The 15,001-nt window shown below is 47.3% G+C and overlaps 1 protein-coding gene across 3 annotated transcripts in view; it reads left to right on the top strand.

Moving 5' to 3' along the window:
* DST (dystonin) overlaps positions 1 to 15,001 on the top strand; it is a 514,228-nt gene that overhangs the window by 41,371 nt on the left and 457,856 nt on the right. For all 3 annotated transcript variants that reach the window (XM_040249211.1, XM_040249210.1, XM_040249209.1), the window contains exon 3: positions 12,784 to 12,978. In XM_040249211.1, the coding sequence (XP_040105145.1) occupies positions 12,784 to 12,978 (195 nt within the window). The remainder of the gene's footprint in view (positions 1 to 12,783; positions 12,979 to 15,001) is intronic.

Genomic DNA, 15,001 nt, shown 5'->3' with positions numbered 1-15,001 from the left:
AGCGCCATCTGGGATGCCCATATGTCTGCTTCTTGTTGTTGAGTCACTCAGTTCTGTCCGACTCTGTGACCCCGTGGACTGCAGCATGCCAGGCTTCACTTTCCTTCACCATCTCCTGGAGTTTGCTCAGATTCATGTGTAATATATGTGTATATATTCTTTTTCAGGTTCTTTTCCTTCCTTTATAGGTTATTACAAAATACTGAGTAAAGTTTCCTGGGCTATACTGTAGGACCCTGTTGGTTCTCTATTTTATATATAGTAAGTTGTTCTTGTTCAGTTGTTAAGTTGTGTCTGACTCTTTGAGATCCCATGGACTGCAGTACACCAGGCTCTTCTGTTTGCCACTATCTCCCAGTGTTTGTTCAAATTCATGTTGGTGATGCTACCTAACCATCTCATCCTCTGCTGCCCCCTTCTTTTGCCTTCAATCTTTCCCAGCATCAGAATCTTTTCTGATGAGTTGGCTCTTCGTATTGGCCAAAGTATTGGAGCTTCAGCTTTAGCAACGGTCCTTCCAATGCATATTCAGGGTTGATAATAGTGCATGTATGTTAAACCCAAATTCCTAATATATTTGTCCCCCTTCTTTCCCCTTTGATAACTGTAAGTTTGTTTTCTGTGTCTGTGAGCCTTTTTCTGTTTTGTAAATAAGTTCATTTGTAGCTTTTTTTCCCCCAGAAAAAGAATATATATATGGGCTTCCCAGGTTGCTCAGTGGGTAAAGAATCCACCAGCAAGGCAGGAGACACAGGAGGTGTGGGTTCAACTTCTGGGTCTGGAAGATCCCCTGAAGGAGAGCATGGCAACCCGATACTCCAGTATTCTTGCCTGGAGAATTCCATAGACAGAGGAGCCTGGAGGGCTGCAGTCCATAGGATCACAGAGTCAGACAGGACTGAAGCAACTGAGCATACACATGTGTGTATATATGTATATTCAGAATATATGTATATATACATATTCAGAAAAGATTATGCATATGTATGTATGACTGAATCACTGTGCTTTACACCTGAAACTGACCAGCATTGTAAATCAACTGCGTGTATGTATGCTCCTTCCCTCAGTTTTGTGTCCAGCTCTTTGCAACCCCATGGACTGTAGCCCACCAGGCTCCTCTCTCCATGGAATTTTCCGGGCAAAAATCTAGAGTGGGTTACCATGCCCTCCTCCAGGGGATTTTCCCAACTATACTTCAATTAAAAAATGTGTATATATCTAAAGCCTAATACTTATTTATTTAAAATAGATTGATTACTCTTTCCTTTATTATTTTTAGTACGCTTCTTTTTTTGGCTGCACCACGCAGCCTGTGGGAATCTTAGTTCCCTGGCCAGGGATAGAACCTGTGCCCGCTATGTCAGAAGCCTGGAGTCTTAACTACTGGACCACCAGGGAGGTCCCTAGAGCCTAGAAGTTGAATGTGCATCGTCTCCTGGGAGCTCAGGGTTAGAGGCTGGGGAGTTCTGAGCAGGGCTTTGGGTCTGCGCCAGGCTGTCTGAAGCTTAGTGAGCAACTGAAGGAGACCACTAGGGAGCTGACGTGAGTCCTCAGGGCTGGTGTGCCAAGGCTGGTGCCAGACCGTGGGTGACGACTGCAAAGAGCCAGGGACTGTGGCTGGCTGAGTGCCCCGGCAGGGGAGCGGGTAGAGGAGGGAAGCAGAGTGAGTTGGGGCGAAGCATGTGTATTTCCTGTGGATTTCTTGGGGGAGAGCCTGCAGTCAGTTTAAACACGTCCAAGAGGAAGCCAAGAGGAGTGGAATGACCTTACTGGAATAGCACTGTTTTTCACTGTCAGTGGCTAGAGCACTTTTAAATCATCTGAGAACAACCAGAGCAATTATAGGCTCTACCCCACACTGTATGTAGGTTGAGAAAAACTGACTCCGGATGGTGGAGTTGAAGGACAGCGGGAGGGCCAGTCTAGTTGGCTTTCTGCATGGATCCTGTGGTCCTGGCTTAGGTTAATCTAACAGTTATAATTAAAAAGCACTTTAAGCTCCTTACAGGAGATGATGCTCCATCTCAAGTAGTTTCAACCTTCAAATCTCCTTTTATTCTTTTTCCCCTCCCCTAGCCCCGCCATGGTGGACGTGTTTTCTGTCTTAGGCTCACTTGGACGCAGAATCAGAGACCTGCTGTATTTGAGGGCGTGTTGTAAGGATATATGTGTAATTTCGTGGAATTTAAGAATCAGACCTATGAGGGAGTTTGGCTTCACAGAGATGAGAGTTGTGGTTGTGGGGGTTGCTGTACGGAAATGGCAAAGGTGTGACTCAGACCCCCTCCAGTGGCTGCTGCCTTTCCTTTGCTGTCCGCTGGTTTTCATTCCTCACTGCTGTTTCTGTACTTTCACCCTCAGCCTGTAAGAGGGCCACATAGTTTCCATCAGGCCTTCGGAAACTGAGTCTGCAGACCCGCAACCCTGGGATTCCCTGGGAGCTTGTTAGAAATTTAGAATCTCAGGTCCTACCATCTGCATTTTATTAAGAATCCTAGGCTGTGCATTTGAGTACAGTTTGAGAAGGACTGGCCACAGAATGATCTTTTTTTTTCAATTTCAAGTTCTGTTCTAAGTGATCCAAGCTCTTGATGTTTCTCTATATTTGAGACTCTGCCCCGGCATCGTGACCCAGGGTACAGAGCACACACCCCCAGGCAGCAGGAGCTGTGGGTGGGGCATATGTCCAAAAGGGAATGATTGGCATCAGTACAAAACTGCATTTCAGTTGGAACTCATTCACAATTTGAAAAAAACATCAAGGCTGTCTGCTCATTAGAGATTCTGATCGGCAGGAATAAATTACCAGTTGATATACTATTAGTAAATATTAAAGAAACACAGTTATATTAGTAAGTGAGCCTTTGTCTAACATAAATGTATAATTCCTTAGATTTTGCAAAGATTAAAAAAAGACTTTCTGCTGTCATCATACCTCTAGGACCAGTGATCTATACCAACTAATGATTAATTGATAGGAAATAAGGTTTTTAAAAAGTAATACGCTGACCTGCTTACTCCTTGTCGGGGAATAAGTTCTCTCTGAAACCAGAAAGGTACACTGTTGTCCCGTTTAGCTGACAGAGTGGCTTTCATGGGCATTCTTTTCATGTGGGGTTATTAAGATCCACAAAGGGAGGAATCGCTTTGATCTGGAGGGCCCTGCTGCACACAGCACGGGGGGAACAGTGTTATTCTGACCCAAGTACTCACCAGCCACACAGCAAGGGGCAGGAGCTGGTGTGGGTTAGTGCAGGCAGGGATTGTCAGACTGCAGTCACAGGCGGGCAGCGGCAGTGTCACCTGAGAACACATTAGCAAATTCTCAGGCTGCATCCCAGAGCTGCTGAACCGGAAGCTCCGGACTGGGCCCAGCAATCAGTGTTTTAGTTCTCTTTCCTGGAGGTTTCTGTTGCTTGATAAAGTTTGAGAACCACTGACTGGGTCATGCAAACTCCTATACCAAATGCTCACTTCAGTGTATAATGGTTCAACGGCTCAAACAAATAGACATACATTTGTTGCTCATTTAAAGGTGCAGGTGGGTGAACAGGCTGCCAGAGTGGGCAGCCTCTGTGCAGTTATTCAGGGATTCAGGGTGATGAAGGTGTTGCCGTCTTTATTATGTGACTTTCAAGGCTGTCTGGAGGTCATCCCAGCCAAAAGAGAAGAGCATGGAGAACGGGCAGAGGGATGAGTCCCTGGGCTTGGTCCAGAAGTGGGACACGTTACTTGTGTCTATAGTCCATTGGCTAGAGCTCAGTCACATGGCCCTGCTGGCCTGCAGGGGAGGCTGTGAAATCTAGTCTAGCTTGTGCTGAGGGGAAAGAGGCAAACGTGGATTTTGGTGAGCAGCTCGCAGTATCTTTATGAACGTTTCTGAGGTTCTTTCTCTGTATCATTCTGGACTTATTTTATGCCAGAAACTTCTTTGACAGCCTCATCAGAGCTCATGGACTGATTCTCAGAATGTTTTTAATGCATAAAATAATAAATAGAATACCAAGGAAATAAATTATATTGAAATATAATTATAAATTGTTAAAAAATGTTCACCTAGAATTGCCAAAGAGGAAAAAGAACAAAGCTGGAAGCATAACCTTCTAGACTTTAGACAGTATTACAAAGCTATAGTAACCAAAAACAGCATGCTATGGGTACAAAAACAGACACATGAATTGATAGAACAGAATAGAGAGCCCCAGAATAAACCTACATACCTCTGTCAATTAATCTTTGACAAAGGAGGCAAGAATATACAACTGAGCAAAGACAATCTCTTCAGCAAGTTGTGCTGAGAAAATTGGACAGCTGCAAGTAAATCAATGAAGTTAGAGCACTCCCTCACACCATACACAAAAATAAACTCAAAATGGCTTAAAGACTCAAACACAAGGTGTTGCTGCTGTTGTTCAGCCACTCAGTTGTGTCCAGCTCTTTTGAAACCCCATGAACTGCCAGGCTTCTGTGTCTGTGGGATTCTCCAGGCAAGCATACTGGAGTGGGTTGCCATTTCCTTCTCCAGGGGATCTTTCCAACCCAGGGATCAAACCTGTTATCTCCTGCTTGGCAGGTGGATTCTTCACTGATCTACCTGGGAAACCCAAACATAAGATATGATACCATAAAACTCCTAGAAGAGGTTAGAGGCAAAACACTCTTGGGCATAAATTGTACCAATGTTTGCTTAGGTCAGTCTCCCAAGGCGATAGAAATAAAAGCAAAGTTAAACAGCGAGAGGGAAACCATAAACAAAATGAAAGGACAACCTACAGCCTGAGACAAAATATTTGCAAACGATGTGACTAAAGACTCCAAAGAAGACATACAAATGGCCAACGGGCACATGAAAAGATGTTCAACAGCACTAATTATTATGGAAATGCAAATCAGAATTGCAGTGTGGTGTCACCTCACACTGGTCAGAATGGCCATCATCGAAAAGTGTACAAATACCAAATGCTGGAAAGGGTGTGAAAAAAAGGGAACCCTTCACTGTTGATAGGAATGTAAACTGGTGTGGCCGCTGCGGAGAACAGTACAGAGGCATGGTAAACACTAAAAGTAGAGTTGCCATTTGATCCAGCATTCCCATTCCTGGGCATATATCCAGAAAAGACGAAAGCTCTACTTTGAAAAGATGCACGCACTCCAGCGTTCACAGCAGCACTGATTATAATAGCCAACACATGGAAGCAACCTAAAGGTTCATTGACAGATGAGTGGATCAAGAGCTGTGGTACGTATGTACAATAGAATATTACTCAGCCATAATGAATGAAATATTGCCATTTGAAGCAGCATGGATGGATCTTGAGATGACCATACTAAGTGAAGTAAGTCAGAGAAAGACAAATATTATATGATATCACTTATATGTGGAATCTAAAAAATAGTACAGATGAACTTATTTACAGAACAGAAAGAGATTCACAGACACAGGAAACAAATTTACAGTTACCAAAGGGGAAGGGGTGAGAGAGGGATAACTAGGGTATGGGATTAACAGACTCACATTACCATATATAAAACAGATAAACAATAAAGTTTTACTGTATAGCATAGGAAACTATATTCAGTACCTTGTAGTAAATTATAATGGAAAATAATTGAAAAATAATATCGATATATACATATATCTGTATACCTGAATTGCTTTGCTGTACACCTGAAACCAATGCAGATAGTGTAAATCAATTACGCTTCAATACAAAACATTTTTGACAGAACAATAAGTGTACTTCTTTATTAATGCAGTCCATGGGGTCGCAAAGCTTTGGACACGACTAGTGACTAAATTGAACTGAACTGAACTGATTAGTGCAGTAAATGACGAGATCTAGTGGCACGTTCACCAACTACTATGATTTTGAAGTAGCAATGAATGAATATAAATGGTACTTCTAGATATCTGCAGCCCCTATAATTCAGTACTCAAATATCTGTGATTTCTTTTGGTGGCAGAGGTTTTGGCCACAGGGAGATTTTTTAATCCTGATAAGCCTCAGTTTGCTTGTCTCAGTGGGTATACTAGGCTTAGCATCTAAATGGTGCTTAGTAAATTATTGCTTTCTCCTTTTTTTTTTTTATCATTCTACACAAACAGCCTGGTTAAGTCTGAGTGTTTAGCACAAGAGGAAAATAGCTAGCCTGACTTAAACTGAAAGAGTGTATATGTATGTGCTGTGCTCGTTTGTGTCTGACTCTTTGTGACCCTGTGGACTGCAGCCCGTCAGGCTCCTCTGTCCTTGGAATTTTCCAGGCAAGAATAAGGGAGTGCAGTGTCATCTCCTACTGAAAGAGAATTTAATACAAATATATGGTAGAACTCACAAGACTGAAAGATTAGAACAGACAGCATTAAGAGCTTCAGAAGGCCATTGGTGTGGCCACTGGATGAATGAATTCCTTCTGCTATTTTCAGTCTTTCCTTCCCTCCATTCAGTACTCAATGTCCAAACAGTGGGACTTTGGTGGACTGACTCTTAGCCGTGAGCTCCCCCAGGAACTGTGCTGGGTTATTAAGAAAGCAGATGCCGGGTGGTCTGTGGAGCTCCTGGGCTTAGCTGCGTATCAGAACTGCAGGTCTGAGAGGGTGCTGACTCAAAGGGTGCTGATAAGATGGGGTGTCCTGTAGACATGGAAGCAGCCTAAATGTCTGTTGACAGAGGAATGGATAAAAAAGGTGTGTACATACACACAATGGAATATTACTCAGCCGTAAGAAAGAATGAAATAATGCCATTTGCAGCTACATGGATGGACCGAGAGATGATCATACGAAGTAAGTCAGAAAGACAAATATCATATGATGTAACTTATTTGTGGAATCTAAAAAAAATGGTACAAATGAATTTATCTACAAAACAGAACTAGACTCATAGATGTAGAAAATAAACTTATTGTTACCAAAGGGAAAAGGAGGGGAGGGAGAAATTGGTAGTTTGGGATTAACAGATACACACTACTATAAATAAAATGGGTAATCTACAAGGACCTATTGTATAGTGCAGGGAACTATACTCAAACACTTTGTGATAACCTATATGGGAAAGAAATCTGAAAAAGAATATATGTGGGCGTATGCATGCTAAGTCACTTCTGTTGTGTCTGACTCTTTGTGATCCCATGGGCTGCAGCCCGCCAGCCTCCCCTGTCCATGGAATTCTCCAGGCAAGAACACTGGAGTGGGTTGCAATGCCCTTCTTCAGGGGATCTTCCCGACCCAGGGATCGAACCTGTGTCTCTTATGTCTCCTGAATTAGCAGTCTGGTTCTTTATCTTTACCACTGACACCACCTGGGGAGCCTTATATATATGTGTGTATGTATATATAATAAAAAAAAGTTGGAGAAGGAAATGGCCACCCACTCCAGTGTTCTTGCCTGGAGAATATTATGGACAGAGGAGCTGGGCAGGCTACTGTCCATGGGGACAAGAGTCGGACATGCTAAGTCGCTTCAGTTGTGTGACCCCATAGACGGCAGGCCCCCAGGCTCCCTCGTCCCTGGAATTCTCCAGGCAGCAACAGTGGGTTGCAGTTTCCTTCTCCAATGCATGAAAGTGAAAAGTGAAAGTGAAGTCGCTCAGTCGTATCCGACTCTTCTCGACCCCATGGACTGCAGCCCACCAGGCTCCTCTGTGCATGGGATTTTCCAGGCAAGAGTACTGGAGTGGGGTGCCATTGCCTTTTCTGGACTTAGCAGCTAAACCACCATATATAGTAAAATTATGGAATCACTGTGCTGTGCACAGGAAACAGACACATTTTAAATCAACTATGCTTCAATAAATAAAATAATTTAAAAAATTTAAAAAGAGTGCCCTAAAAATGACAGAAATCCATTACCGAGAGAGTGCCAAGTGCCTGTCACCTCCTGGTTGACGGGCATGTTCAGTTCAATTCAGTTGCTCAGTCGTGTCTGACTCTTTGCAACCCCATGGCCTGCAGCACGGCAGGCCTCCCTGTCCATCACCAACTCCCGGAGTTTACTCAAACCCATGTCTATTGAGTTGGTGATGCCATCCAACCATCTCATCTTCTGTTGTCCTCTTATCCTCCCGCCTTCAATCTTTCCCAGCAGTAGGATCTTTTCAAATGAGTCAGCTCTTCGCATCATGTGGCCAAAGTATTGGAGCTTCAGCTTCAGCTTCAGTCCTTGAAGGGCACGTGGGCAAGATCGAATGCCTGGAGGGAGAAGCAGACTTCACACTGATGCCATCAAAGCCTGTTAACACCTGCGAGAGCTTATAGCACCACCTGCTGTTTCAAAAGGAAATTTCCTTTTGTTAAAAGTCATGACTTAGGGACTTCCCGGAGAAGGCAATGGCACCCCACTCCAGTACTCTTGCCTGGAAAATCCCATGGATGGAGGAGCCTGGTGGGCTGTAGTCCATGGGGTCGCGAAGAGTCGGATACGACTGAGTGACTTCACTTTCACTTTTCACTTGCATGCATTGGAGAAGGCAATGGCAACCCACTCCAGTGTTCTTGCCTGGAGAATCCCACGGACCGGGGAGCCTGGTGGGCTGCCGTCTATGGGGTCGCACAGAGTTGGACACAACTGAAGCGACTTAGCAGCAGCAGCAGCAGGGACTTCCTGTTGGCACAGTGGATAAGAGTCTGCCTGCCAACACATGGGACACGGGTTTGATCCCTGGCCCTGGAAGATTCCACGTGCTGTGGAGTAGCTTCGTCCGTGCCCCAAAACTACTGAACCTGTGCGCTGCAGCTGATGGGCGGGCTCCTGGAGTCTGTGCTCATAGCAGGAGAAGCCAGCAGTGAGAAGCCCCCACTCCCCGCAACTAGAGAAAGACCACAAAGCACGCAAGACCCAGCTCTGCCCAAAATAAATAAATAAAATTGTTTTCAAAAGTCATGGCGTATTTTTTGATAGTGTTTAGAATGAGCACATGCAGTAAACCCCAGTGCTCTGCATTGCTTTAGGGAAATGAAGAAGCTGCCTGTTCAGTGATGACTCTGTGCCGTTTGCAGTGTTTCTGGTCGTAGTTCTGAGCGGCAGGTGAGTTGGCACCTCGGGATCCAGGAAGTGGGACTGTAGTAATGAAGGGGATAATGCACCGACTGCATACGCTGATATGTGTACTGTTCCATGAGGCTCCTGTGGGCCACCTCCTTTAAACACTGTCTGACCCCCGTGAGAGGCGAGTATTGTATGCATTCGGCAGAAGAAGAATCTGAGGCTTTGAGAAGTAGCGATCTCTGAGCTCTAAGATCGTACACCTAGAAGTGGGGGAGCTGGGGTTCCAGATAGTTCTGACTCTCAGGAGAGTGAGCGCCTGCGATGCTCTGGAGTGAAGAGCTCTCCTGATGAGCAGGGAGGGAGGTGCCTCCGTGTGTCTGTCAGCGAGGCACACCTGCAGCGTGACTCCTTTCCCTTTTCGTATTGGATTAATAATGCCTTAGTCTCTAAGAATATCTTTTCTTTACACAAGCAATATACCTAATGATCATAGGTGACCCTTATGTTTTGCTGTATACCAGGCACTAAGTACTTTACATTTGTTTATTCTTCTTAGCAAATCTGTGAATTAAGTAGTGCTTTTAAGCTCCATTTTACAGACGAGGATGTAGCCAAGCAGCTCTTGAAGATCACACAGGTAGGAAGTGACAGAGGCCGTCGTGAGCCTAGATAGCCTGGCTGCTGTCTGTGTCCTGCCCTGTAGTGCTTGTAAAGAGTTACTTTAAAATAGTGCACGTGTATTTAGATATGAGAGAAATCACAGAGGCTTATGTGATGGTCCTCAGAGCTTCACAAATGTGAAGGTGGAATGAAAATTGAAGGAGTTTAGAAAAGACTGATTTAAACAGTTTCTATTTTTTATGCAAGCAATGCTTGACCATCTTCCTGGGCATACTTGGCAAAGTTCCTCTAGAGTAGATACAGGGGTGTGGATTTACTGGATTACTATTCTCCAGAATGACTTTTTTTGATTACTTTAAGTGAGTTTTATGTGGTTTTATTTCTAGAATTTGTAAGGCCTTTGAGGCCTTCTATTGGTAATAACAGAAAAGAAAGTGAAGTCGCTTAGTCGTGTCCGACTCTTTGCGACCCCATGGACTGTAGCCCACGAGGCTCCTATGTCCATGGGATTTTCCAGGCAAGAATACTGGAGTTGGTTGCCATTCACTTCTCCAGGGGATCTTCCCGACCCAGGGATTGAACTCAGGTTTCCCTCATTGTAGGCAGACGCTTTACCGTCTGAGCCACCAAGGAAGTCTATTGGTAATAATAGAAGTTTAAGTAAAATTTGGTTACTGATTACTCCTAAGAGCATGAGAGGAAGAGAATCTGCATTCTTACCCAAGAAGCAGGCTTGGGTCACTCCACCAGGACAGGAGCTAGTAAGTTGTCACTGTTCATTCCATCAGTGCACCCGTTTCTAGAAATTGGTGCCACCTAGTGGTGACTGCACCCCTCAGCCGACCTCAGAATGCGTGCATGGAGGGGAACGTCCAGGAACCTGTGTATTTAGACAGCAGCCTGGCTCGGCCAGCGTCCGGGCTCCCTCCTCTCCATTCTTTTTGCAGCACCTCCTGGGCCCGGTGGGGACTGTGGAGGCACCCCTCAGCCCGCACACAGAGGAGGGGGGCATCAGGCCCCTGTGTTTGCTGTGAGAAGTGCGTGCCCAAACTGTGTTTCCTCCTGATTGTTTTTCCATTGACCTCCGAGCTCCTTTGCATGTCACCTGGACTTCTGTCCTTTCCCCTGTCACCCTGGCCTGGTGTGCAGGACCCCCCTGTCAGTGCCTCCGTGGCTCCCTGCACGTGGCTCTGCAGTGTCCACGGGGCCTCTCACCCCTGCTCCCCCTGAAATCCATGCTCTCTCTTTTCTGTGCCTTCACTGAAGTCTAAGTGTCTGTATGTCTTCTAAAATTCAGAAGACCCACAATCTCCAACGAGCCCTCCTTGGAGCCTTGGACGCCTCGTCTGCTCTCACTTCCCACTAGACTTATGAGTGTGGCTGTGCTCTGACCCTGGCAGGTCATCCTTTTGCTGCATAAACACACCATCCATCCAGTCATCCCTTACCCCTCTGTTCCCTCTTGCTCCCGTGCCTGGAGCATAGATCCTATATGCTCTGCACGTGCCGCTGGCCCCACTGAGCTCAGCTTCATCCATTTATCCTCGTGTGGGATCTGCTGGCCCCACGTGCCCTCTGCTGCCCCCCGTCACCCGTCCCAGTCTGCTCGTGAACTCTGCGGCTGGCTTCTGCTCTGCGGCTTAACACTGGCCGTGCCAGGACAGGCATCATTTTGTGGAATTCTGTGGTGTTTTCCAAAACCAGATGCACAACGGAGCTTGTTTCCTTGTCCAGTGAGTTGTCCTTATACTTACCTTACTTAAAAGAGAAGGGAAATTAACCTTTGGTAGCACCTGCTGTTTGTCAGATGCTGTGCTTAGAATTTTAACATCCGTTGAAATTGAAGTGAAAGTCGCATAATCGCGTCCAACTCTTTGCGACCCCATTGACTATACAGTCCATGGAATTCTCCAGGCCAGAATACTGGAGTGGGGAGCTTTTCCTCCTCCAGGGGATCTTCCCGACCCAGGGATCGAACCCAGGTCTCCCGCACTGCAGGCGGATTCTTTACCAGCTGAACCACCAGGGAAGCCCTTTAACATCTGTTACCTTCTAAAAAACCCTGTGAGAGAAAGCAGAAACAGACACAGACTAGAGGGCAAATGTATGGATACCAAGGAGGGGAAAGGAGGGTGGGGGTAATTGGGAGATTGAGGTGGATACATATAGGCTATTGATACTGTGTGTCAAATAGATAAGTAATGGGAACAGAGTATATAGCACAGGGAACTCTACTCAAGTGTTCTGTGGTGACCTAAATGGGAAGGAAATTAAAAAAGTGGGGATTATATGTATACATAGGGCTGAGTCACTTTGCTGTACAGCAGAAAATAACATTATAAAGCAACTATACACTTCAATAAAAATTAATTAGAAAAAAATAATAAAATTCTATGCATGTAGTAAAATAAAGGGTAAAAAAAAAAACAAACACAAAAAACCTTCGAGGAGAATGTTACCCATTTGTTAGACTAGAAAAGTTAGGTCATTGATATTTAATAAACGTGTAGCTATAATGAGCAGCGTTTGCACCCTGGCCCATCTGACCTCCAAAGCCACACTACACCATCCTTCGTCCAGTTAGTTTTAGGTCTTCACTTTAAGGTGTTGCTTGGTGATGCCTTGGATTCCTGGCCTTCCTTCCTGAAGGGAGGCAGAGGGCCCTTTTCCGGGGTACTACTGGGTCCTGACCCTCCCCATCATCACGGAGCCCCCTTCTTCACACTTAGTCTGACTGTGTACACAGAAGTAAAGCAGTGTGTCTGCCTACTCTTTTTTTAAAAACTGGAATTTCTGGGTTAAAAAGTTTTTTTTTTTAATGTATTGAAGTGTAGTCGATTTATAATGTATTAATTTCTGCTGCACAGCAAAGTGACTCAGTTGTACATACATCTATTCTTTTTCATATTCTTTTCCGTGATTGTTTATCACAGGATATTGAGTATCGTTCCCTGCGCTTTTTTCGGTAGGACTCTGTTGTTTATTAAAAGCGTCTCTCAATGTAGAGTAACTCTGGGCCCGGAACCCGGGTCTTGCCCCGCGTCGGGCTCCCTGTGGGTGGGTAGACGGCCTCTGCGGGGCTGGTGGCTTTGGCGCCGCCTGCACCGCGAGCCGCAGGGAGCAGCGCAGCCGACCGGCACCAACCTGCGTGTGTCCGCTTGTGTCTCCTGCTCAGGGATTCCGATCCAGCCCCCGGCACCTCCGCAGACGCGCCGCCGCGGCCGCCCGGCTGGAGGACGCGAAGCCCGCCGCGGAGGCCCCGGCGCTGAGCGAGCAGGACGGCGCGGCGCGGCGGCGGCGGCTCCGCAGGGGCGCGCGCGTCCCGCCCGAGTTCTACCAGAGCGTGCAGGGCGCCGCTGCCCGCAGACCGGTGAGTGGGGCCGGGCGTGCCGGGAGGGTCAGCTGCGGTGCCGCCCGGAGCGGTCCTTAGTCCTCACACGTGGTCCGGTCGACCTGAAGCGTTCAGGTCTCTGATCATCCGGCCAGCGGCGCTGAGCTCAGCTGTGTCGGTGTGGAGTGTGGTTTCCCGGGAAGTGCTGGTCGCTGGCGGGAGAAAACGAGAATCCTGACCCTGAGCGCGGGGTCCACAGCCCGGATGGGGCCACAGGGCGCCCCCGCCGAGGCCTGGCCATGGTGAGGGCTGGGCCGGGGACCAGGGGCCTCCACAAAGTGGCATCGGAGTTGGGAGGCCTGGGCGGAGGGCTGACCCCTCCTCTGCAGCTCTTCTTGGGGCGATGCTGGGGTGCTGCGTCCTCTGGGGTGGCCTTTCTGTTGCTCCCACGGGGCCATGCTCTCCTTTTCTAGGGAGTACCCTGGGTCTCCATCAGCCAGACTGGACAGTTAGCTGGGGAGTCACCTGGACAGTTACCTGGGAAGCGTGGGGCGCACCTGGAAGCCGGTCTCCCCTCCTCACCTCCTGAGCTTGCTGTTCCACGTGCTCTGATTTTCTGTCTCGGTTGGGGCTCTCACCCAGGGACGTGTTGCCAGGCTTGTAACAGTTAAGAATTTGGGGCTTAGAAGCTGACATTTTAGAAAACTTGTAGAGAGTATTTCATGACTTCAGTACCCTTGCCTTGCTTCAGCGTTGAGACAGGTTTTCCTGTGGGTCACTTCTGTGTTGTGGGGGCCCATGGTTGTCGTGACTCTGGTCACCCGAGGGGAGCCGGCAAGATCTGATGTGATGACATGTCCCTGTGAGTTGTGAAAACAGCCCTGCTGTTCATTCAGTGGGGTGACCGTGTAGCAAATGTATGTGGAGTTTGCTCCCAGGCCAGCGACAGTGGCAAGAAGCTGAATTCCTTTACAGAAAAGGTCCTGTTTAACTACCTGTAAGATAAACACATATTTAGAGAGTTTTCCTTTTATGCTTAAATAAAGCAAAGGCTAAGCAGAATTTGGTGTCTACATGGAGCAAAATGAGATAGGGAAACTCATCCAATCAACAAAAGCTTTTCTACACAGGAAATAAGGGATACACAGACATATATTAACAACTAACATTACTGACGGCTTATTTGTGGCCCAGGCATTGTTCTACGTGACTCACTTAACAAGCCTCTGAGGTGGAGGCTAGTGTTATCCCTGTTTTCTGGATGATGAAATAGAGCCCCAGAGAGGATCATAACTTGCCCAGGGGCTGGGGCAGTGCCAGGGTTTGGGTCTGGGCTGTGGGCTTTGGAGCCCCAGCACCTCTCTGCAAGCTGCTGCCCTCCTGCTTCCTGGGCCTCCTGGCCCTGTCGATGGACAGATGCTCACAAATAAGCAGGGCGGGTCCGCGTTAGCGAAGTGCTGCCTTGGACCGTGCGCCAGCAAGAGGGAACGTTGTGCAGAACCAGATGTGTGTGCAGAGAAGCAGATGCCTGAGATGTCCTGAGAGGGGAGTCGAGCAGGTGGGAAGCGTCCCTGATGAGGAGGGCAGCGTCCCTGATGAGGAGGGCAGCATCTCTGATGAGGAGGGCAAACACAGAAGACAGGATGCCCGATGGTGTGCAGGCTCGGGGCAGCTCAGTGATGCTGGGAGATGAGACCAGGGTCTGGCTGGGTGTTAGAGGGCATCTTATGCTAAGCAGTGGGGCTTGTCTTCTGCGATGAGACCCTGTTGAAGGTAGGGCTCTCCTGCTTGGTTTTCCTGCTCTGAATCTAGCTAAGTTTTGTCTTTCGATTTTCCCACGTGGATGGAGAAGTAAGTCGGCATTACTGTGCCTTTACTCTCCCCTGACCCCTGTGCCCGACTGCCATGGGTGGTCGGACGTGGTCCCCACACCTGGTGAGTCTGTCCTGGATCACCTCACCTTGCTCTGTTTGCCTGGTGACTTCCAGTCCACCTTGACCACTGACTCGTCATCAGGCGACCTGCTCAGGAAAGTCTTTTCTGATCCTTCCCATGAGAGTGA

This window comes from Oryx dammah, unplaced genomic scaffold (assembly GCF_014754425.2).
Source record: "Oryx dammah isolate SB20612 unplaced genomic scaffold, SCBI_Odam_1.1 HiC_scaffold_11, whole genome shotgun sequence".
Classification (NCBI taxonomy): domain Eukaryota; kingdom Metazoa; phylum Chordata; class Mammalia; order Artiodactyla; family Bovidae; genus Oryx; species Oryx dammah.
Note: the sequence above shows the minus strand (reverse complement) of the source record. Positions and strands in the feature narration are given on the sequence as shown.